General features: G+C 34.8%; 2 protein-coding genes across 3 annotated transcripts; both read left to right on the forward strand.

Annotated features, from left to right (window-relative positions):
• The first annotated feature begins 4,037 nt into the window (after positions 1-4,037).
• Positions 4,038-13,578, forward strand: LOC118275657 (CLIP domain-containing serine protease HP8). The gene is made up of 7 exons (XM_035593711.2): positions 4,038-4,645; positions 7,124-7,293; positions 9,332-9,596; positions 11,430-11,620; positions 11,843-11,948; positions 12,143-12,320; positions 12,534-13,578. Exons 1-7 carry the CDS (start codon positions 4,585-4,587, stop codon positions 12,772-12,774), a joined length of 1,212 nt encoding a protein of 403 aa, XP_035449604.2. The 5' UTR covers positions 4,038-4,584; the 3' UTR covers positions 12,775-13,578.
• Positions 13,579-13,801: 223 nt separating this feature from the next.
• Positions 13,802-15,915, forward strand: LOC118275331 (uncharacterized). Of its 2 annotated transcripts, XM_050695231.1 has the most exons (3): positions 13,802-13,946; positions 14,326-14,509; positions 15,612-15,915. In XM_050695231.1, exons 1-3 carry the CDS (start codon positions 13,927-13,929, stop codon positions 15,828-15,830), a joined length of 423 nt encoding a protein of 140 aa, XP_050551188.1. In that variant the 5' UTR covers positions 13,802-13,926; the 3' UTR covers positions 15,831-15,915. The 2 variants fall into 2 exon arrangements, with proteins under 2 accessions (XP_050551188.1, XP_050551187.1); XM_050695230.1 differs by lacking the exon at positions 13,802-13,946 and having other exon boundaries at positions 14,168-14,509.
• The last annotated feature ends 1,182 nt before the right edge of the window (positions 15,916-17,097 follow it).

The raw sequence follows: 17,097 nt of genomic DNA on the forward strand, positions 1-17,097 counted from the left end.
TTTGCGAAATGGTTTAAGAAAATGTCTTTATCTCTGCACGAAATGGTATGGTTCATTATAATTAATATGATAAGCTGAATAATAAATAAAATATTTCCTTTAATTAACTTGCAGTGGTATTAACGTTAAGTGCAATTGCAGTGCGGTGAGACTCGATATCATTTTCTTTCAATAATTTTTTTTAATTACAGATTTTCTTTTAGTAGTTTTGTTTACAATTTTTTATGTCTTTAGTCAGTAAACCATAGGTAACTAAACTCACGGCTTATCTACATAGAAAGTAAACCTTTACCTATGTACCTAACGAGTTTAATATAGGTAGGTAGGGTTTTATGTTCGTATACTAAACTATAAATCAAATTACTTATTAATTTGCATACTTATCTATTATTATGAAAACAATTTATTTAAAACTTTTCGTCCCCTATAATAATGATTGCGGAATGAATCCTTTATTCTATGTATCTAAGTTGTACACTTAGATAGTCATATGATGATCCGTCAACACATTTAAAGCTGATCCTATAAAAAAATTGGCCTGTATACCTCAGTTTTGTGAACTTTAGACTTTGTTGTTGTTAACCATAATCCACCATATGATTATTCAATAATAATTTTGACAGCTGTATAATAATTCTCTCCTAGTCGAAAGAGGGGCAATTCGCTTGGGCTTTAATACTCGATCGCTAAGTCAAATTATTATCCTCTTTCGCAAATGGTGAAATAGATATGAAAACCTTATTAGTTTTTTATAAGTAAACAGTAAGATGTCTGTTTAGGTTTCTCCCATTAGAAAAAATCCAGGAAAAATCTCGTTGTTTGAAACCTATGAAGCCTAAACCTACCTCATACATTTCCGGGATATGTTAATTAATTGCTTAGGTAGGTACATTCATATTTATACATTACTTTATTACCTACCTGGTTCTAATAATCTTTCCAACATATTTTTCCCTTTATTCAATCTGACATAAATCTTTAATCACTGGAGATAGGTAGTTGAATAATAGATAGATAGGAGGTATTCCTTTTCATTGCCCGATAAAAGATGTTTAAGTGAAGTCTTAAGTCAATTTGGATTAGGCTCGCATTGTCATTGTATGCATCCCTCTTTTAGGAGTGTCTTGAGATACGCTACGGCACCCACACTTACCGCCTGACGCAGGTTACAGGACATGGGAGTTTCATATGGTGTGGAGCGTGGTTGATTGCGATTCCTGATGGGTATAACCTGGGTGACTTCAAGGCCCGATTGAATAGGTTGCTCATGGGCAGACGTGCTCCGTCGTAGACCGCATCATCACTTACCGCCAGGCGAGATGGCAGCCAAACGTCGACCCATCAAATATAAAAAAGTAGTAGGAACGGGGTGGTTTTTAGTCAGTAAGAGTCTGACACTGCCTCTTGCCTAACCCAAGGCGTTGGATGATTTTCCCCCTCAACAAAAGTTTATTGTTATTCTTACAAACCAATGAAAATATTTGTAAAGACCGAATCTCATTAACAGTTGAAATAATTCGGGTATTTTGATTTCCCACACTTTTCATTAAATCTAAGGGAAGTTCTCTAATCACCTATAATAGATTTATGCACATATTTTAATTACATGTACATATTTTACGTGTACAATTTTAATTAGGAAGGTTCAACATTTTACCCTACCCTTTTAAATAAATTAAACCATTAAAGTTAACGAAAACTCTTATAAACAATTGAGCGACTTTATAAAGTCGCTCAATTGTTTAATTTAAAGGTTTATTTAAAAAGGTAGGGTAAAATGTTGAACCTTCCTAATTAAAATTGTACACAGCATTTATTGGCCCAACCCCCGCTACTTGCGGAGGAAGATCAAATTCAAAATAAATTACGCTAAAAAAAAAGACAACACCAAAATTGTATACTTTGGAGATTCCTTAACCAGCTTCTTACGTACTTTCCTTAACAGTTGCAAACATTTTGCATCCTACATAACGAGTTTTAGCTTTCTCAAGTAAAAAGTTTTACGTCAATGAGGTTTCAATTCAAACGTCACTGCATATTGGCGGTCTTTAAATACCGTTATATAAACTTCCTTCCTTCATATTTAGGTACAAATAAAAAAATAAAAAGCTGCGGACGTCGGTTACTCGAATAACTGACGTCATAACGGTTTGATGCGTAGGTGCATCTAAAGTATTTCATCATTAATAACCCCAGATGTCTAATGCTAGACTTTGTGTCTCTTTTATAATCTCTAGAGGATTGCCACAATTTGCAGCTTTGACGATAGGGTTGGAAATCGCTTAAAAGGTTTTGACCGGTCTTTGTCAAATATGGCGTCTCATAAATTAGCTCATAGGTACGACATCCGCGGGAAAAGTAGGAATGGTGGCTAACTAAAGTTTCTAAACTTACTACGTATAGTGAACATGGGTTAGTTTCAAGATCCTTTAACTTCCTAGTTCAAACTGTTTCATGGAACCATTTAATTGTAAGTTGCCTATTAACCACATAGTTCTAATACCAACGAACATATAGCCAACATCGAGCTACAATAATCCAATTTATTATGGTCTCGCTTTGTATGACAATGCGGCACATTTGACGATCACTTTATACTGGTTTCGTATAGCTTGATGTGTAGTCGTAATACAATATTTTTTGTAATCGTTTGTAATAATTTCGAAGTAATTTCTCTATTTTATGTACCACATTAGTCTGAGTCAATGGTTTTACTTTCTAGGAAAGACCTATGGGGCTTTCAATGCGTCACATTCATTTAGTTTTTTGTTTCCTGTCACTTGTGATTGCTACTATTAATCGTGAACATTGATTCTTTTGTTAATATGAAGTATGAAAGTTTAGATCAATAGAAAAGATCAGTAAATATGAAAGTTACAATAGAAAGTGCTCAATTATTTACAACTAAAATTATGGAGCTGTTAGACCGCTCCTTGCTTGCTGCTAAATAATGATAAAATCAGATTTTAAAAATCTAATGTAGCTCTTCAATCCTTATGGACATTGAATTATAGCACCTATTCATTTGTGCCTAGAACAGTGTTTCCCAGTCTGTTGGCTTTCAATCGAGCGCGAACTTTAGTGAGCCTTGTCTGTGTTCCATATTTATTGTTTTAATTTAATATTGGTAATGAAGAGTTACCGAAATATTAACTCTGGTTTTATATAGGCCATAATTTTTAGGTATTAGGTCGATGGACCTAGAATAAAATAGAAAAGGGATATCATATTTTATGTAGTTTATGACAAACAAACTTAAGACTTTATCTATAGATACGTCTTATATTCGCGGCTATGACAAATTGCATTGGTTAAAGCTGTACCTTGAAAATTGATTACGAATTCACAATATCAACACCCACACGTAATAAACCGACCGACACCTGACAAATTGCATCATTATTTTCAAAATGTATTGTTTCAATAGGTATCGTTCGTATTTCCTATTGTTCTACGATTTCAAGAAAAACTCTATTTACTTTACAATCGGAATATTTAATGTTATTATTTGATTTCGTAGATCTGTGAAAATTTTACAGGTAGGTTAGTACCTAATAGACTCAGGAAATCAATAACCACTCTTAATTCAAAATTGAAACTCAATACAAATGAATGAATGTAAAAAATAAATTTTAATAGGTCCAATCCAAAGCTTTTGGAATAAGATCGGTAATAATTGGAAATTTCAGCCGTCAGTAATAAAGAAACCGCATCAAATATTTACCATAAGTAATTATGAACAACTGTTTATTGTTGTATTAAAATTTAAAAACTACTACAACTAAACACAAAACAAATAAAGTTTCCATTGTGATCGCGACTGTAGGAGGCATTTTTGGAATTACAAAAAGAATCTCAGTTATCTTTCTTTTTTCTTCTTCTTAAATTGCAACCGAGTATACCCTTTATTCAATCTACAGTAAAGATCATTTGTCAACTCGCAGTAAGTTATTAATAGTTATTGCTTTATTTATGTACTCGGCAAACTAGTTGTATGGGGGCAAGTAACCTGCAATGACAGTACAAATAAGCTAGCAGGCCTGAGGCTAAGTATGCGCCATCTCACCGACACTAATGTAAAAGCTAAAGAGAATATTTTTTGCAAAAAGTAGGTACTCGTACGTGTGTGTAAGAAAACGATGACACTTGACAGCTAGCTAAGTATATTTCCCCCGCGGAACTAGTATGGTAATGACCGGCTCGTTTATCTGGTCGTATGACCCTCGACGTCATTCTGTCCATCTCCACATTTAAACGGTGTCGCCTATACTCATTTATACCTTATAACACAAATTACGAGTTTGAAAAGAGATAAAAAACAACAACACAAGGAAAATGACACATGTGTGACCGGAGTTTGTAAACTCGTATAAAACGAACCGGCGCTCATTCTGCTCCGGACTTTATCAGCGGATAACGATTCCTCGCAGACAATTAATTTTGTAAAGACTACGATAATTTAATAAATTAAAATAAATAAGTGCGAGTACTTGAAAAATATTGTGTGTGTTTATTTCGTGTGTGAAGTGAACGTGTTATTTAAATATCGGTATAAGAAAGTGATGTAATTAGGCATAATTAAAAATGTTGAAGTTTGCGACAACCGTGACTCTGTTCCTTCAATTACTGCTACAAGTGCAATGCTGTAAGTACAATTTAATTTTACACCTGACACATTACCAGAGACGGCGATGTATCGGAACGTTTTATTAATTAGATCGATTTTATGACCGAGTTTTATTGAAGCATAATTATTAGATATCCACTGACATTGATTAGTTTGTCATACAGTAACATATTGTAACTAACATAGGATATATAAGTGTAGAATAAATACTTCAAACTAAAGTATCATCGTCATTAATATAAAGTGTGTTTACATTTCATTTACAATCAAAACTCGTCGAGTGCGTAACTTTATACTTACCTATAATTATGCCAAACACATAAAACATGTATAATTTATGTAAATTCTTTATAAATATAGAAAAAACGTACCTATTTAATAACAGTTACAAAACACCATATAAACATTACCTGACAATAATATAATAATTTTAAACTTGTTATTTTTTTATTGTTTTTATATTCAATAATGTTTTCGTTCATGTGGACATGAATCAATAACAATAATAATGTGAAGTTATTATAAGTAAAGGTTATAATAACTTCACAGATGTGTTATGTTTAATAGTTATGTTTAATATGTTTAATAGATGTGTTATGTTTTTACTACTTATATTTTTTACGTACATACTTACTGGGTACATGTAGAAAAATAAATACAATAATTTAAATAATATTACTATCGATATCAGTCCTAAAAACGTCTAATCTAAATAAAAAAATAAACTATTGTTACATTATGACAGACCTAGTTAGACAGAAAGGTTGAATGACCTATAATCAGATACCTACTTCGAGAAACTATTTAGTTAGTCAGAAACCACAGAGTCACCAATGCTATGTTTCGAAGTGCACCCCATAATACAATTACCTAAGTATTTTGTATGCAGGTAAGCAAAATAAGGATTGATCATTTCAGAGATAGTAAACCTCACCCAGTAACAAACCATTATGGCAGAATTATGGTTACTGTATAAATCTTCTGTATATGACTTCGTTAAATAGCATAAGATTTAATTTGACAATAGACCTAATTTAGATTTTTTTATAACTTCGTCTGGATTTTTTTACCTAACTTTTACGTGTAAAAGTGCTCTTTTGTAGCCTATTTATAAAAATAAGTTTATTGTTTCAATTATTACTGTTTCTTTTCTGAATCAAGTCTTATTTACTGTACACCAAATTTGGCTAGGTCTACGTTTTAATTATACTTAGAAATTGTTCATAATAGTTAAACGTCATGGGTATTCGTCAATCTGTCGAACCAATACCCGAGGTGATCTTATTTGATCACCAATAAAGACAATATGGCTGCTTTGTCGAATGCCATTAAAAGTGGAACGGACCAAAATATTATAGTACATTGTTAGTTTCCATCTTAATAGGGAAGATGCAATATTTTTATTTATGTTTTCACTGTAAAGCATTCCATGTAGAATAGACCACAAGTATATTAAAAATTTAAAAAAACCCTAATTTATTGCAAAAAATGCGTTTTGAAACTGACAGTTTAAATTTTCGCGCGGAAACGGACCTATAGTTCCGATGACGTCATACCTGTTTGTCGATGCTGTCACTGTTCACTGTTTGTTACCGTCGCTGGCTTTTTTCAAAATTTCCTCTATTTTCAAGATATATTTTGATGAAACTAAAAATGGGCATCCCATCAACATCTGGTTATTACAACAACAGCACCAAAAAAAGCCGTAATGAAATTGTAATATCCCATTAACAAATATTTTACAAAGCCTTAAGACCATGACTAACGGGGCAAACCAAAAATACATAAGACAATAGTGAATTTCGTGCTATGTAGATCTTCTGACACGTTTCCTAGAAAAATAGCTCGTAAAATTACCTGTGAAATATAAATATTTGTCTGTATATACCTGTATATCTTGGAATTGTAATTCATCATAGTTTAATACAATTCGTTCAATTATAGCATTCGTTCCGATCCATCGCCTTTCGAGTTATTATTATAAAACCCTTGCGTCATTGGTGAGCTCGCAACATTAAAGACAAGTTTACCTACAACTACAATTATTGTTCAAAACGTAGAATTATTGTTATTGTTTTCTATTAATATCAGTAATTTAAACATTTAATCGATTTGTTTACTGGCCGTTAAACCCGGTCAAAGGTCTACAGACGAAATGTTCTGCTTAAAAGATGATTTGATCAGTATGATGAGACCATAATAGGAATTCCCAATATGTATTTTCAAGGCGAACAGGATCAAAATTGCCTATAGGAAAAACACTAGATGTCATATTCAAAACAGCATTTAAGATATTTTAGTACGAGGAAAATGAGAAATGTTTCGTAATTGTACAACATTTGTGTAAACACAAACACTACTTGGAAAGTTACTCATAACATAGTGACTGTAATATATGTATGTAATAGACGATGATACTAACTAATTTAAAATTCGCTGAATTTTTGGTCGTTCTCAAGACTCAAGTCCAATTCAAGAGGTGCTCTTTTGTTCCAGTATACTCCGGAGACAACTGTTCTGTTGGCAATGAGTTCGGCGTCTGCCTACCCCTGCGGCAATGTCGCCCCATCTTCGAGGAAGTCATGAGAGCAGGGAACCCCATACCACCACACATGAGCCACAAACTACATAAACTGACTTGTGGTTTTGAAGCTGTTATGCCTATGGTAAGCAATTCATTTCTATGTTCTATTTGTAATATCTATTTCTATTTCCGATTTTTGTGACCTTAGGACCTAGAAATTTAATAGTTGCTCTACACCCTACACCGTATGTAGGTTTTGAGACAACTTTTGGGGTGTCAGTATTATTTACAGACTTATAGCTGGGTATCTCGAATCCCGAGATTCTTACCTAATTTAAGTTTAAATTACTGGACCATAACCCAAACAAACTTCAAGAGAAGAGCGTTATTTTTAAAGGGCAACAATACATAATAATGTAGCTTCTCTGAAGTTGCTGGTTTCTCATCTATATAATCGCTTACCACCAGGCGATCCGTCTGCTCGAATGCACCCTTACTCCATAAAGAATGTATTTTTGTCCTGAATCCTGTCCCTCAAGCCCTTGTCGGTATTTTCCCAACTAAATTATGATCGACTATTTTATCTTATTGTTGATTAATTGTCAGTGCTTTCCTGCTTTACATGAAGTGACTGCCCTTTACAATCTAGTAGGAATGGTTGCTCAATGTTTTTGGGTATCCCCATGTCATACATCGTCAGTCTGCAACCCGATCAATTCTAGCATAGACTTTTCAAATAGCATCACGTTAGGTTCAATCTTTAGAAATTCTTCGCATTTAACCCAAACAATTAGGTACTGCCATCTTGCGAATGTTCGTCATTCCTCCTAGCTCTTCCTTCTTTTTTTGAGGGGAGAAAATCATCCAATGGCTCCTCCCGCCTTGGGCGAGACGAGAGGGAGTGTCAGACTCTTATTGACTAAAAACCACCCCGTTCCTACTCTTGCTTTTCGAGCCGGAGCCCCGGTAAGCCCGCTAGGTAGTCCACAGCTCCGGATAAGTCTTCCTTGCTCCTAGATATTTATTCATAGATGGTTTGACATTTCATGTTATACATTTATTGCATAGTTCAATCAACTACAAATACCAAATGCTCGATTATCGTAATTATGCACATTGCAATAAAATATTTAATTACTGCTTTGATCAGTTGGATTATTATTATTTTAATTAAAAGTATAGGAAACAGCAGTCAGACGTTATTAAATATTTAATTCGTAGTATTTCTGAATTTAATCAGCTGCATATCTTGTGTTGATCTTTGCGTCTACATTTGTTTTTAACTTTTGCGTCGAAATAAACTAGAATTATACAAAAGAAAATAAGTGGGTATCCACTTATTTTCTTTTGTATAATGTATCAGGCTGATGTTCTACTTCACAGTATTATTGTTTTTATCTTTGTATCCAGGTCTTGTACAATGTTTACCTAAATTTAAATAAAATGTAGTTAGTCAGCTTAACGGTTCCCTCTTTCGGGTTACCTTGTTTTGTTTTGTATTATTATGTACCTTGCTTATTAAAATACCGTATTTATTTAATAAAAGCACGGTTATTCAAGTTCATTGTCCAAGTTTTCACAAAGGAATCATGACATGTGCGATTATTTTAATATACCTAATCCTCATTAATTATATGCCTACTACTTACGTGTTTCGTGGGAATTTCCGAAATTAATGTTATTCTTAGAAGGTCAGTTGATAATATTAAAATGAGTCAGATAAGTAGTATATTTATGAGAAATGAGATGATATTGTTATATGTGATATTTATTTTTTTTAAAACAATCCATACAAACGGTTAGTAGGTATCATTAAATGAAACAATGAGAAATGTGTCACGAGAGCAGACAGACTTAAACTACCTAAACATTTTCTATGTAGGTAATAGACACTACTGTAGTCATATGGGAAATGGTACAGATTCTGTTCATTTTTGCGCTTTGTTTGACCCAGACTTGTTTATTGAGATTATAATCACAACTACCTGGGTGGATAGACATAGACATTATGTAGCTACGATACACAAGCTGCCACAAACGCATGCCTTAAACCAACTTTCATTACTTTATTTAAACTCTCATGATGGTCATGATGAAGAGTCCCTCTGTGACTCGAAACTAGTAGAGATTTTCTCCGTTAATTTAGCTTCGCTGAACTAACAAAAGCATTTTTTTTCCAGATATGCTGCATAACATCAGCTCAAACACAAGGAGACATCATAACCCCAGACCGCATTACCAATACAGTAGGGCCTGGAGACGACACGGAAACGTTTACCAGAGGGACCCTCGACAATAAGAATGGGCCAATCTTTGTGGACAGTCATCCCAACTTGAGACTCCTGCCCCAACAGTGTGGCAACATCGAGAGTGATAGGATATGGGGCGGCAATAGAACACGACTGTATGAAATGCCGTGGATGGTGCTCCTGTCTTATGATTCAGGTAGGATTTCTTTCTTTTTTTCATTGTATAGTTATATTTTCTAAATGTCATGGTGTTTAGCAATGATCAAATACATATTTTCTAAATATCTTCTGTGCCAACGACTTTGTTAGTGTTTGTGTATGCTATCAAATTAAGAAATACAGTTTTATTTTCCTACTAGACTTCAGTTTAGTAAGCGTGAAAATGCCTACACTCCTCAAATTACTCTATGCGCCTTGGGCAAGGCGAGAGGGAGTGCCATACTTTTACTGACAAAAAACCACCCCTTCTTTGAGCCAGAACCCTGGTAACCTGTTAGGTAGTCCGCAACTTCGAATCCTCAATTTCAACCTAAAATTCGATTTCTATTACTGCTAAATGTCGTATTATGTACTGGCCTTAATTTATTGTATTAGAAAAGAACAATATCTCCAAAAAGTAAATTTTGATATCACACAATGGAATCTAAAGATTAAAATGATAAAACAAATAAAGCTCTTCAGGTTGTGTATCTACATATATGAGTACGTATGACTTATGCATTAGTCACAAGCAAAGCGTAAAAAACTTGTGAGAGCCTGATCTAAAGATATGCATACTCTGAAGAGTAAACTCACTCTTCAATGTATTTTTCTTAATGACAAAACAAACAATGATAAATCACAGTAAGCTTATTATCAAGACGATCACGTTGCACGATGATTATCACTTTTTCAATCTAAGTCGATGGCATTTTTGCTTCAGTGATCAAAAGAGCGACAACCAAATATCAAAATTTGTAATCATTGTTGATATCCATACCTATTTAAAATTAGGTTTGCTCTATCCGTTTCAATTACACTAATAAAAAAAGTAATTTAAAAAACTAAAAAACCCGACTGCGTTTCTTTATAACATGAAAATGAAAAACCCTAAAACAAGAATACAAGAAAAATTTAAGCAGTCGGGACCCATTCCATCTAAATATTATGAAGACTTAGTGAGGGCACACACGGCTGGCTTTCTAGAATGGGTCCCGACTGCTTAAATTTTTCTTGTATTCTTGTTTTAGGGTTTTTTCATTTTCATGTTATAAAGAAACGCAGTCGGGTTTTTTAGTTTTTTAAATTACTTTTTTTATTTTATTTTCTTTTAGTTTTATTATTTATTATATTTTGATATATCTAGTGTTACTCTCACAGTAAATACGAATCAAACGACCCCTATCAAGCTGAAATCCATCGAGTCGTTCAGGCTAGAGAGTGAGCAATATTCGAATTTGGCGCCAAAAATCCGCCATTTTGATTTTATTATTATTTTGATATATCCAGTGTCACTCTCACAGTAAATACGAATCAAACGACACCTCTCAAGCCAAAATCCATCGAGTCGTTTAGGCTAGAGAGCGAGCAATATTCGAATTTGGCGCCAAAAATCCGCCATTTTGTTTTTTTAAATATTTTGATATATCCAGTGTCACTCTCACAGTAAATACGAATCTAACGACACCTCTCAAGTCAAAATCCATCAAGCCGTTTAGGCTGCAGGGCGTGCCAAACAATTATACATACATACATACATACATACATACATACATACATACTTACATACATACATACTTACATACATACATACTCTCGAAAAACATAACCCTCCTTCTGGCGCAGTCGGGTAAAAAGAACAAAAACTGCCTTTAAATACTGTTTCTATTATCTCTGTGATGCACAGCTTCACTCCTCTTCAGGGGCTAAATGAGTGATTTAATGGCATAACATTATAATTGATGAAGAAAAATATCATTCCAAATTCCACATCTTCATTACAGCAACAAACATAATGTTAATTTTCTAATCCTTCATCTCACTTTTTCAGCTCGAGGACTGAAATTGAGCTGCGGTGGTACTTTGATCAACGAATGGTATGTCCTGACGGCTGCCCATTGTGTCTCCTTCCTGGGCACCCGCCTGCGGCTGAATGGAGTCGTCCTCGGCGAATATGACGTCAGGCAGGATCCTGACTGTGAGATGTCAGACGGCAAGAAATATTGTGCCCCCAATGTCAAGGTGAGGAAAACCTATACGTAGTTAGTTTACAAAGTAGCTTAATGATTTAGATAGAAACTTGTGCCAGGAGGAGATTAATAAATCTTCTAATATCACTAAAGATAGGGGAAATGTACTGACTATTGAAAGCCATCATATTTATTAATAACTTTGGCTTGATTAGGTAGATTTTTTCAAAGTTTGGAGATCTAAAATTGCTTATTAATATATTTATGTCCACAGAACGTGTCGATAGCATCAGTTATTGCTCACCCCGGATATACACCTCAGAGTTTGGTTGACGACATAGCTTTAATACGACTTGCTGAACCGGCTGATTTCAGTCTTGGTAAGTTGGAAATACAGTATTGTGCATATTGTTTTCCCCAAACCTAATACTTAAACCCATGTTTATTAAACGTGCTCATTAAACAAAATCGGTCGATGACTTTTAATTCTAATTTAAATGTGATGTACCTTAAATTACTAAATAATTGTTTTTTAGTGACGTTAATAACCAAAAGCATGCCATGTTATTTACAGATAGTATGAAGCCGTTGTGTCTACCAGTGACTTCTGATCTCCAGAGGGAGTCCCTAATAGGACAAAACGCCGTGGTGGCTGGGTGGGGAGTGACGGAAGAGGGCCTGGAGTCATCCGTTTTGCTGAGTGTCGACCTTCCAGTCATCAGCAATTCTGACTGCATGTCTGCTTACAGAGAGTTAGTATTATTTGGTTTAATATCAGAACATATGAAAGCGAAACATTTGATAATGTCCCGTGGAGATTAACCTCACACCTTCTTAACATTTTTTGAATTTTTTTTTTTGTGAAAGTAATTTGTTTCAAACTAACAAGAAAACTTGTCTCAACTTTAGTCAAGAGCATCCTTAGATTGGTTATGTTATTACATTCGACTTTTTCTTTATTACAGCTCACTCAAGTTAAAAGACACTCAACTATGTGCTGGTGGAGTGAAAGACAAGGATTCCTGCGGAGGAGATTCAGGTGGACCCCTCATGTTTCCAGGAAAAATGGGGAACTTTGGAGTGCGGTATGTTCAACGAGGGATCGTTTCCTTCGGCTCCAAGAGATGTGGCCTTGGAGGCTTCCCAGGCGTCTACACCAATGTAGCTTACTATATGAACTGGATACTAGACAATATCCGCAGTTGATGTACGATGGTTTATACAAAACTGAATGAATACTCCAAAAGATATGGACTGACCCCAATAATGTGTTTTATGGGGACATTACAATTTTTTTATACCAGAAAGAAATGGAATAGTATATGTAAGGTACTTTATTGAATCAGATCTGTTTGTATACGGGTACTATTTCTGGTATTCATAAGAGAGGATTGGTTTCAAATATATTGAAAGACATTTACAGAATTCAAATTAGCTTTTGACTGGTTATAGTGTAGTTAAAAGTTAGTGCCATCCAAGATTTGTTTTCCAATTGTTGACGAGGAATCATAGATTTGTAAAACACTTTCTTATAATCAAAATGAAATTGTGCTAAAGTCAAAGTAAATTATTTGTGAATGCATTTTTTCTTCTCTCACACAATCTATAGATTTTTGGAATTAAGATAACTAATAAGCTCTCATTGAACTGTTGAATTTTCTTTTCGACTTGCTAATAAGTATAAATTGTGTTTTAATGGTAAATATGACAGATGGCATGGAATCTGCGAGTAATATAATCTGTAATGTAAAAAGGACAGCTCTGGTAAGCTTAGTTATTTCTTTAAAGCATAGTGCAGCTTGCGAGATAGCATTTATCTTGGATTTTGATGCCGTATTTTCCTTATGATACGACAAGATTATTATTATTGCTAGTCACGAAACGTGAATTTTATATCTGCGGTAAACTTTTATTTGTATTTTTCTTCTTTAAGTTTGTCTTAAGAAAACTAGTCTAGTATTTTTATTGAAAAGACGTGTTTAATACAGTAAATTATATTCTATATCTAATGATTACTTTTGTTTTATTTATAACATTTGCTTAACATATTACAGGAACCAGACGTGATATGTGTCTGATTATATATTTTTTCTTTTATTTTTTCTTTGTTATTTGTTTATATTTTTGTATATGCTAGAACTTTATTAAAATTACAAGAATGTAACTCATAACTGAAATTAAAAAAAAATGGGATAAAGAGGTTTTTAACTCAATTATAATACTCTTAAACCACTGCACAATAGGTACGTAACTTTTTACAATCTAGTTGGTTATGTTATTGCATTTTGTAAACAATTTTATTTTGCATGTTTTAATTTTATATACTTAGAATTTTTTATACATTTAAATATTATTGTAATGGAAGAAATAACTGAAAAGTAAGTGTACTCGATTACTTACACATGTTACAGGATACAAAGATGTAGATAGTCTGATGTGAATGTGGGTCTGTATATTTGTAAACGCAATACGATACGGGAGGGGCAAGTTCTTTATTTGCATATATGTAGGTAAAAATTAAGACTTCGTTGCTTTTTATAGATGGCTTTTAGCCGTCACAGAACTTAAAAACTACCTTTCCTCTTTGCTACCGCACAGACAGCACCCTTGACATTGAGGTGTCAAATCAAGAAATTGTCACCCACGGTACAACAATAATAATGTAACACAAAATTCTCCAAAAACATGTAAAGTTAGACGAAGGCGTGGAGTTCAATTAAAACCTGTGATGTGTGCTTGTCACCTCCCTTATTGCAGCGGCAGGGGCAGGGGTTTGGACGGCGACGGATATCGCTCAGGCCAATCAAGGCGGAATGGCAGCAGCTGCTCACTCATAGGCCAATATGACTCTCGAAGATCCTCTGATCCTCGCTCCGGTCGCGACAGACGATACGACCGCCGGTACCACAACCCCGACGCTTTCGATCCTCCTCCCGGCCCAGTAAGCATATGTAACAGTGTAGTGTCTAGGAGTTACTAGCGCAGTTGGAAATTAAAGTATTTTCTTTCTGTTATTTTATCATTTTGTTCACATTTTTACTTCAGATAAAAGTTATCAAGTGTGCAAGTTGGGTCGCTTGTGTAAAGTAGTGGTAAAGATACATTTTTTGTGGTACTTTAAATTAGGACATAAAGGTTTGACTAATAATCTTTTTGTTTCAGTTTCAAGTACGGCGAGCGCCTTTCATGTATTGTTGTTTATATTGTAAAGCAGCTCATAGAAAACATCAATCTACCAAGTTAGAAGTATCATCTTCATCAGCCAGAAGACGTCCACTGTTGAATAAAAACTTCCTCCTTAGTCCTCCTCTTAGTTAGAAGTGGCTGTGTCTATAAATATGTATTACCCAACAAATACGTAGTGCATAGAAAAAATGTTAGTCCTGCTTACGCACCGCGTAGAAGAATCGTAGAGACTGCGTCGACGAATCGTAGACACCGCGTAGAGAATGCGTAGACGCTACGTAGCAGAGCGTAGTAGCCGCGTAGAGGTCGCGTAGGCTCTACGTAGAAGCCAAGTAAAGATAGCGTAGGCGCTGCGTAGAAGTTTTGCTAGAGGCTGCTGCGGCGTAGAGGTTTTGATATGGTACACAGTGCTAAACTTTTTTTCAGCTAAAACCATATTATCGAAATTTGTGTCACACTCATTGTAGTTTTTTTGTTTGACTTATCTTCATATTACTCGGTTATTAACCTCACTGATGTAACTTTACATCTCAGTATTCGTAAAATGTCCATAGAATACCTTTCTACCTATATTATACCTACCTACCTATTTTACTGATAAAATAATCCGTAACTCAATCGGTGTAAAGAATTTGCAAATATACACATTGAATTGAAAATTACTAAATTAAACATGGGCTATCTAATATAATTTGTGTAATATTGCAAAGATGAAAGTTTTGATTATTTATTGTTTTGATTGCTTCGAATAGGCCTTGAAACTATATTTGAAATAATGTTTCAACGTTAGATAGAACACGCGGATTTTGTAAATGACTAAAGAAAGCAACACTTCAAAATGTATTGCATCTTCGCAGGCCGCAGCCGGCTACTGTGGGTCCTTGAAAACAACAATATGCAAGTCCATAGAGGACGCTTGCACATACTGGAGGAGGCTGCGCAATGATCGGTTCCATTGGGAGCTCTTCAAGAGTGTTCTGTGGTTCACCATAGGCCTTAAGCTCTTCAATGACATAACCCGCCACATCACCAACCAAAGGAAGCGCCGCTGCAGGCCGAGGCCCAAGAATTGTTGATCTAACAGAACCCACAACTTGTCATTTTAAATTGAACTGTGAACAATTTGTAATATTGAACGTGTTAAATAAACGCCTGATGTTTTTTTTTTGTTTGTGTTTGCTTCAGTATTAGTTGTTGCTTTATTTATTTTTGTGATATTGTTGTTGGATTATTTGTCATCTTTTTCCCCGACTGCGCCAGAAGGAGGGTTATGATATTTTTTTTACCCGACTGCGTTAACTCAACGACCCAGAAAGAGGGTTACCACATACATACGGAAAAACGTTTGAGTCATATTACCACATACTTCTCATTTATCCTAGGTTTTGTAACGCCCTGTATTTATTTATTTAACATTATAAAAGCTGAAGATTCTTTTTGTTAGTTTGATCGCGGAATTGGAACTAATATACGGGACTACTGGTTTAAATTGAATATTTATAATTATTTTTGTGTTGGATAATCCATTTATCGAGGAAGGCAATAGGCCAACAACATAGGAACATCATGCTACGATCAATAGGAGTCAAGAAACAAGTGAAACACGCGTAAGCATCTATAATAAAAGTTTGAACTAGTAAACAAAGGTTAAAGAATGAGTTTTATAAACAACTAGCAAACCCAGCGAACTTCGTTTCGCCACCAGAGATTTTCCGTGTCTTCCTGCTTTTCTCTTGATTTTTTTCCTGAATTTTCTTTGCTATAAACCTCACGGAACCCGAGACCTTTCCAAAGAATGCAAAACCATGGAAATCGATTCGTGTGTTCTGGAGTTATAGCGTCAGGAAGGAAACCCCGACTTATTTTTATATTATAGATGTTTTTCCCAGACAATGAAAAAATACGGAGCAACTATAAATAAATCCTTATGTTACTACTTGTAGGAAACCGGTATAAGTGTCAGCCCGGCGGGGAATCCCTTCCGACTTGTCAAAAGGCTTGTATTGTTACATTAAATTATTGAGTAAATACGGCCTTACATGGAACACTGAGCTTGAATTTAACACAATATAATCTTTTTTTAAAGGGAGAATATCATCCAATTTCTTCTCCCGCCTTGGGCGAGGCGAGAGGGAGTGTCAGACTCTTACGGACTAATAACCACCCCGTTTCTACTGCTGCTTTTCAAGCCCCGGTAAACCCGCTAGGTAGTTCGCAACTCCGGATCAGACATCAGCCCTACTGGGCCCCATCTGTGGTGGTCTGATGGCTCTTTGAGGCGCACGCGGGACGCGAAACACAATATAACCTATACTTATCATACAAATACATACATAGGTACAT

This window comes from Spodoptera frugiperda, chromosome 8 (genome assembly GCF_023101765.2).
Source record: "Spodoptera frugiperda isolate SF20-4 chromosome 8, AGI-APGP_CSIRO_Sfru_2.0, whole genome shotgun sequence".
NCBI lineage: Eukaryota > Metazoa > Arthropoda > Insecta > Lepidoptera > Noctuidae > Spodoptera > Spodoptera frugiperda.